This window comes from Gekko japonicus, unplaced genomic scaffold (assembly GCF_001447785.1).
Source record: "Gekko japonicus isolate JY-2015 unplaced genomic scaffold, Gekko_japonicus_V1.1 scaffold2688, whole genome shotgun sequence".
NCBI lineage: Eukaryota > Metazoa > Chordata > Lepidosauria > Squamata > Gekkonidae > Gekko > Gekko japonicus.
The window spans coordinates 206511-214546 of NW_015171584.1; the positions used below are offsets into that span (position 1 = coordinate 206511).

The window sequence follows — 8036 nt, forward strand, 5'->3', positions numbered from 1 at the left end:
CTAACCTAGCCAAGTCTTACGTTTGCACAGGATTCTCCTCCAGGCTTCCTTCACCTCTTTGTTCCTCAGGCTGTATATAAGGGGGTTAACGAGGGGTGTCAGGACTGTGTAGAAAACAGAGAATACTTTGTTTAGCTCTTTCAGCATTTCTGTTTTGGGTAGGACATAGACAATAATGATTGTCCCATAGAAAACTGAAATAACCAGAAGGTGAGAAGAGCAAGTAGAAAAGGCCTTTTTCCGTCCAGTCTTTGAGGGAATTCTCAGAATGGCCATAATGATGTTAACATACGATGCTATGGTGAACATGAATGATGGGAAAGTGCAGACAGATCCCAGAACTGTTAATGCAAGCTGTGCCTTGTAGGTGTCAGTACAGGAAAGCTGTATGATTGGTGTATAATCACAAAAGAAATGCTCTATTTCATTGTGGCCACAGAATGTTAACTGAAACACAAAGACTATCAGTACTGCATTTTCCACAAAGCCACAAAACCAAGAGGCAGCCACCAGGAATAGGCAAACCTGTTTATTCATAATAGTTAGATAGTGCAGGGGTTTGCATATTGCAACATAGCGATCATAAGACATTGCTGAAAAGAGATAGCATTCTGTTGCTACCAAAGACCCAAAGACCCAAAATTGCATAATGCAGGTATAAACAGGAATGGCCCTGTTCCCAGTCATGAAACTAGCCAGCATTCTAGGCCAAATGGTTGAAGTGTAACAGACCTCCAAGAAAGAGAGATTCCCCAGAAAGAAGTACATGGAGGTGTGAAGGTGTGGATCAGTCACAACAAGGACAATTATGAGGATGTTCCCAGCCATGGTCATGACATAAATGATGAGGAGCAGGAAGAAGAGCAGAATCTGCAGGAATTCCTGAAGATCTCCAAATCCCAGAAGCACAAATTCTCTTATGATTGTTTGATTTTCCCACTGTAGCTCCATCATGTATTTTGCTTTCTAGAGTTAAAAACAATAAAAGTCAGCTTTTGTTTTAAGTTGATTGAAAACAAACAGCCTTGGAGAAAGACTTGATGGCAGGGAGTCATAGGATCCAACACATACCACAAAGCCATACTTAACTGCACATCACTGACGTGTATATATAATGTGCCTTGAATCCTGGAATGAGGTCTTCATCATAAAACTCACCAAATGAACCTGTGGCACTTGCTTAGGGAAGGTCTGGGGAGGAGACCGTGGAAGTGAGGATGTATGTGTGAATGGAGGTGAGAGAAAGGTGAAACATGAAAAATTCAGGAGTTTTATGGTGGTGGGGTGGACTTCCCCATTCAAACCCGACCCTTGGAGCCCCATACTATTACCATAGCAATTAGAATGTGATATCATTTTGGAATCTCCATGCCAACTTTAAGTAAATTTTAAACCTCTATGAAAAGTAAATAAGCAGATCAGGCAAACTGGCATTTTTGATCCCATTCAGGAAAGGAGAATCTTCAATAACGAGAACTGCAAAGATGATAATGGTAGGGAAATTACGCTTACCTGAAATAAAAAAGCAGGGAAAGCCTGGAAGTTGTTTCTTTAATAAGAAGACATCTATTGAACACGTCAATTATCTTTTCCATATCATTTTGGATCTCAGTTGCTACTGCAAGACTTCATTGCCCCCCATTATTTATTCTCTTCACTTCTAATATATGTGCCCCAACTGAATTGCTTAAAAAAAGAAATACAGTAATGTTCTAATGAACCTCATGAGACAGTGTTCATATTGCTGTTCCCAATCGATCTTTCTAACCCTTTGAGAAAAGTATCCCCCAATTTAACTGACTGCAAAAAAAGGATAGGCAAATTATTAATGGCAGCCAGGGATGTTGCGGGGGCTGGGGGGGGAAGAATACTAATCTGGAAAAATCCAAAATCACTCCCTTTGTCATCTAGTGAATATTTGGCTCTAAGTTTGCATGGTATATTTCTACAGAACATATTTCCTCTGTTAATGTTGTTTTGGAAGACTGGAAGATGTCGTTTGGATGGAGCTAGATAATGGATTGGATCTAACCAGGTTTTCTGCTGGTAAAAAAAGGAAGGCCTGATTCCACAAAAACTATGCTGGGAACTTCACGGTTAAAAGTCATTTTGGACAGTGGGGCTGTACTGATAAGCCCACCCAGCGGCTCGAAAGCTAAATGTAATCTTAATGCGAGTAGACAAATGGGTACCTACCCTTAGAAGGGTAGGGGGCACCCTCCTCCAGCGAGGTGTGTGGAAGGTGGCGGCAATGGCGGCGGCGGCGGACATCGGCTGCAGCAAAAGTGTTCTGGCGGTGAAGGCGGTGTGGCGCGATGTGGCAGCGGCGGCAGCAGCAGCGGGGCCGGAGGAGCGATCCCTGGTGGCCAGCGGTAACATCGGGCAGCTGTTGTCGGCGAGGCAGAGGCGGAGGCACGTGATGAGGTCATCAACAGGTGCGGCAGAGCCAGAAGGACGTGGCCGAGGCCAGAAGAGGCCACATCGTGCGCCGGCCCGCCTGAGCGCCAGAGGAGGAACAACTAGCCGAACGAACCACCGGGAAGAGAGCTGAGCCAGGACCGCCTCCACCAGGGTGCCGGTAGGCAGCCCCATCCCCACATACAATGTGCCCCAAGTTAGGGAACAATGTGCTTAGCACCCCACTCTGTAAAACCGCCCAGAGACCCCCTACCAAGGGGTTAGGGCAGTATAGGAAATCGAAAGTTAAATAAAATAAATAAATAAGAAAGAAAGAAAGAAAGAAAGAAAGAAAGAAAGAAAGAAAGAAAGAAAGAAAGAAAGGGGAATTAGGTGAGACTGAGTGAAAAAGCCGACTGGATCCAACTGGATAATTGTTCTTGTAGTTTAGACTTACTCAGGGCCTTGTGCAGGGGTTTGGACTAGATGATCCTGGCGGTCCCTTCCAACTCTATGATCCTATGATTGTATTCAATTATTCTAGGGCCATTTTGTGGCAGCAGGGTGATGGGTGGGATCAGAAAGCATGCTGTTACACCCACACAACATAAATGACACATTAGGGGATGTTGGCGTTTGAACCTGGTCCAACCCCGAGCCTGATCCAAACCTGTCCAAATAGTCATTGTCATAAAATAATCTTTCTGGAAGCCAGCTTTAGTGAAAGCTATCTCCTTATGCACATACAGCTCCCCAAAAGTGTGCTGTAGGATCCCTTGAGTGATAACATGAGGATTCAACCGATATATAGGGAATATATTTACTGAAGATCAGACATGTGCCTCTATGGGTAATATGACCTCATAACAAGAGGATTTATATGCATTGGGAGAAGGTAGTATGTGACTTTTGACATTCCAGTTTGGTTGCAGTGGTTAAGAGTGGTGGAGAATCGGGTTTGATTCCCCACTTCTCCACATGCAGCTGCTGGGTGACCTTGGGTCAGTCCCAGTTCTCTCAGAGCTCTCTCAGTCCCACCTACTTCACAGGGTGTCTTTTGTGGGGAGAGGAAGGAAAGGATATTGTAAAGTGGTCTGAGACTCCAAGTGAAGGGCAGGGTATAAATCGCCTCCTCCTCCTCCTCCTCTTGTGGGAAATTAAATTAATTCACACAGCCTGTAACAGCCTTATGGACTCATCTGGCTTTTTAAAACCCTGAGTGCAAAAACTCCTCAACAGTCTTCCCTTTATGTTTCTCAGTTCCCTAACTTGACTTGTCTTACTTTAATCATTAAACTCTCAGAAACAATATTAATGCAAGTGAGATTTTACCTTCAAAAGTAGAGGTGCTTCATTTTTTTCATACGAATCATAGCCCTAAAATATTTGATGTCTCATCCATGCATTTTCTGTCTTTCTACCAAACCTGCTGTTCTCAATAGGTTTGCAGCTCTGGGTCAGAAAATTCCTTGGGGTTTCGGGCTAGAACCTAGGGGAGAACAGGGTTGGGGGAGGGCATGTCAGCAGGGTACAATGCCACAGAGTTCACCCTCAAAAGTAACTGTTTTCTCCATGGAAACGGCTGTCTGTAGTCTGGAGATCAGTTGTAATTCTGGGAGGTCTCCAAGCCTCACCTGGAAGTTGGCAACCCTAGTTGTACATCAGTTGTTTGGCTGTTGTGTTGTTGTTGTTTTACTTCTTTCTGTTTCATACAGTATCAGGATTAAGGCGATATGGAATTATGTATTTCTTAACAAGAGGCACTATTGTGTTTATAACTTTAATAGTTTGCATCTGTTGCTGAGCTGTATACCTCGATAACAGGGATGTGCTTTGGGCATCAGAATGCTGGTAAAGTCAGCTGCCCTCTGCTGGATATGAATTTGCAGTCATCCTTCCTGTCTTGACTTTTTAAGAACTCCAGGCCTCTGTCTGAAGACATGGCCACTGGAAGGCGGGGTGAGATCAACAGTACACAATTCCCAGGATGCTAGGTCCCTTGAGGGCCTGAGGTACTGGGCAGTCCACATTCCTCATTTTGCTCTTTTACAAGACCAGGGAAGGAACTAGTACAATGCCTGTTGGACTGGGTGAATAACTTACATCTCAGAGCGCATTCTTGGAATCCACAGTCAGTTTCCTAAACCCCTCCCTTGGTGCAAAATGACCAAAAAAATGGTCTTCTGCATCAAGAGAGCACTTGCTATCTTCCCAAGGTAAGCAAGGGGTTCAAATGAGAAAAGCCAGGTTTCTAGAGAGGTGCTTTCCTGTGCTCCTCCCTCAGCATTGGTGAGTATAGTGAAACCACTCTCTTCCCCCCCCCCCCATGCTGAAAGGACAAAATAGAGAGGAAGTCAAGCCTACTGAGGTTTGGGATACACTGCACTAAGCTTTTTGTAGGAAAATAATATGAGGTAAAAATGTGAGAAATGGAATCGGACAAATACATGGTCACATTGAGAGAACCAGTTATCGTCTTATTCATGCTGACAGCAAATCATGTGATTAGTTTCATATGATGTTTGTGTCATATCTGGGTTATATGAGGAGTGTCTCTGAGGGAATCTTACGTCTATGGTGATTCTTAGCTGTTCTAGCTCTACAGGCCCTTTCAAGAGCCCCTGGTCCCGAGGATATTTTACACATGTCCAGATGTTTAAAATGAAGTTCCTAAGACTGTGTGCTTCAGTTGTTACATGGTTCGAGGTTGTTAATAAAGAATCAGTTAGCTGGTTTTGCCATTTTGCAGAGGATATAACAAAATGTCTCTACTTTCTCCCATGTAAAAAGGTAAAGGTAAAGGTTCCCTTGCTCGAAAGCCAGTCGAATCCGACTCTAGGGTTGCGGTGCTCATCTCCGTTTCAAAGCCGAAGAGCCAGCACTGTCCGAAGACGTTTCCGTGGTCATGTGGCCGGCGTGAATAAATGCCAAGCATGAATACCTCTGTTTTATTGTACACAAGTGGTACTCTGCTTGGAATGTAGAATTACATCAGTTTTCTAGTGTTTGTTGTTGTTGCTGTTTTTAAAGTAGTACAGTTTTCAAAGATTCATTCCATATATGGGAACCAATCAACTCTTCTGCTGGTGAAACAAGGAGGAAGGGTCCATGACCCCCAACAATTACAGCTGATTTATGGTGACTCCATTGTGTTTTCAAGGCAAGAAAGGAACAGAGGTTTTGACATTGCTTGCCTCTGTGAAGCAATCCTGGACTTCCTTGATGGTCTATTTAAGTGTTAACCAAGGCCAGCCCACCTTAACATCTGAGATCTGATGAGATCAAGCAAGCCCGGGCCATCCAGGTCAGGCCCATGAACTATGAAAAATTGGCATATTTCCAATTCCATCCACGTGATCCTTTTCCATTCAGTGTTATTGGAAGAAGTGTGAAAAGAATGTATGGTGTTTTGATTCCCGCAATCAAGCTAAAAACATCATTGTCAGGATTTATTTCCAGCTGCAAAAGTACCCTTAAATAGTGTACAGGTGTGAAATGACTGAGAACTTTTGGATTCTTGGTACTGAACCTGTGTTGAGAAAGAATGTAAGCTACAAATGTAATAAAATATGAAATAAAAAAAAACAAGACAGATTAAATACAAATATTTTAGCAATTTGCAAATATTTTTAATTCATATTAAGTGATATTTTTATTGGTTTTTAACTATTTGTATGCCTTATCTTCAACAATATGACTGTTACTTTAACCTTTAAGATTCAGTGTAACGATCTTTCTTAATCTTATGGTCAGATTCAAATTCAAATGTACTAGTACGGTCGAAGACCAGCATAAATAAATGAACTCTCAGTCTTATGTAATTTTTACATTTTCTTGTAGTTCTCTTCAAGGCCTTCTTTACTTCTTTGTTTCTCAGGCTATATATGAGGGGGTTGATCAGAGGTGTCTGGATAGTGTAAAAAAACAGAGAGGATTTTGTTCAGCTGTCTGAGTTCCTTGGTATCTGGCAACAAATACACAATGATGAGGGTACCATAGAAAATGGTCACCACAGTGAGGTGAGAAGAGCAAGTAGAGAATGCCTTTTGCCTGCCTGTGGTAGATGGGATTCCCAGAATGGCAGAAATGATATATACATATGATGTTATAGTTAAAACAAATGGGGGCAAGGTACAGAGGGCAGACAGGGTAGCTGATAAAAGTTCTACCTGATGTGAGTTATTGCAGGTTGGTTTCATCATGGGAGTGAAATCACAAAAGAAATGCTTAATCACATTGTCACCACAGAAGGTTAACTGCAGTATGAACATCAACAGGATGGTATTCACCCCAAAACTGCTAATCCTAGACCCAGCCACAAGCTGCAGACAAATGTTGACGTTCATTAGAGCAGAATAATGCAGGGGTCTACAAATGGCTACATAGCGATCATAAGACATAGCAGCCAGGAGGTAGCATTCTGTTGCTGCCAAGAAACCAAAAGCCCCAAACTGCACCATGCAACCAACAACAGGAACACTTTGGTTCTCAGTTAAGAAACTGGCCAGCATTCTGGGGAGGATGGTTGAGGAGTAACAAGTTTCCAAACAGGACAGGTTGCTCAGGAAGAAGTACATGGGAGTGTGAAGGTTTTCATCAGCTACGACTAGGTCAAGAATGAGAAGATTCCCAGTCATAGTCATTAGATCACTAAAAACATCACAAAGAGAAGGATATGCATCTCCTGACGTTCTCCAAATCCAAGAAGAATGAATTCTGTGAAGACCGTTTCATTTCTCAGCCCTAGTTTTTGCATGGTTAGACCTAGTGGAAAAATTAAAAATATGCAGTCAGTATTGATATTAACATCTAGCTCCATTGGTCCATATGTAGACATTTTCTAAACTTGCATTGCTTTCCCCCCATAATGTGCAGCACAGCCTTTTTTGGTAGTCAGACAGACTCCTCCTTCCAACAGAAAAGTTGGTTGACCCAAATCATTGCATTAAAGTGGTTTAATCAAGCTTCATTCTGTAGTGGATTATGCTCTTATCTACAACACATTCAAATTTTCACTGAATTCTGGTGAAAGTTATGTAAGATTACCAAATGAGTATACATAGTCTTCTCACTAAAGATTCTGTTTATGTCTCTCTGTCACTAAACAGCTTAAATATTTTGATTTTTTTTCAAATGTTATGCTAAAGTGTAATCTATGCTTCCCCCCCACCCTCCCATTAAGTATTTACACAGATTGTGAATCAAGGGTGTAGACTTTCCAATTCCCCGGGGGGGGGGGTCTGGGGCTGGGCCAGAGGCATTGCTGTGCTAGGTCCTTAAAAGAACCAAGGCCCAGTGACATCATAGGGAGGAGCCAGTGACGCCACAGGCCATTGTCACTATTTATGGAGGCAGAGCCATGTGGGATTTAGGAAGGGGTTCTCCAGATATTTAGGGGGACCTGGAAACCCTTGAGAACCCCCCTAGCCAGGCCAAAGGCTCAGAAACAAAGCATGGCATGGGCAAAATCCTCTACATAAAACCCTGGAGAACCACTGCCAGTCTGAGTAGACAATGATGACACTGATGTACTAATGGAAGAGAAATCATGCTTTGTGTGCTAAAGGATAAAGGTTTAAACCGAGAAGGTCTAAGAAAACAGTCATTGGAAAGGATCTGTCTCTGTCTGAATCTCTAGA

The 8036-nt window shown here is 42.8% G+C and overlaps 2 protein-coding genes across 2 annotated transcripts; both read right to left on the reverse strand.

Annotated features, from left to right (window-relative positions):
- LOC107117690 (olfactory receptor 1019-like) lies at window positions 1–954 on the reverse strand. The gene has a single exon (XM_015419847.1). The coding sequence runs from the start codon at window positions 952–954 to the stop codon at window positions 1–3; it is 954 nt and encodes a 317-aa protein (XP_015275333.1).
- Window positions 955–6275: 5321 nt separating this feature from the next.
- On the reverse strand, window positions 6276–7034 carry LOC107117692 (olfactory receptor 1038-like). The gene has a single exon (XM_015419849.1). It carries the CDS (start codon window positions 7032–7034, stop codon window positions 6276–6278), a length of 759 nt encoding a protein of 252 aa, XP_015275335.1.
- Between the last annotated feature and the right edge of the window lie 1002 nt (window positions 7035–8036).

Coding starts and splice junctions, on each gene's coding strand:
- LOC107117690 (XM_015419847.1), bottom strand. CDS start 954: ATGATGGAGCTACAGTGGGAAAATCAAACAATCATAAGAGAATTTGTG.
- LOC107117692 (XM_015419849.1), bottom strand. CDS start 7,034: ATGACTGGGAATCTTCTCATTCTTGACCTAGTCGTAGCTGATGAAAAC.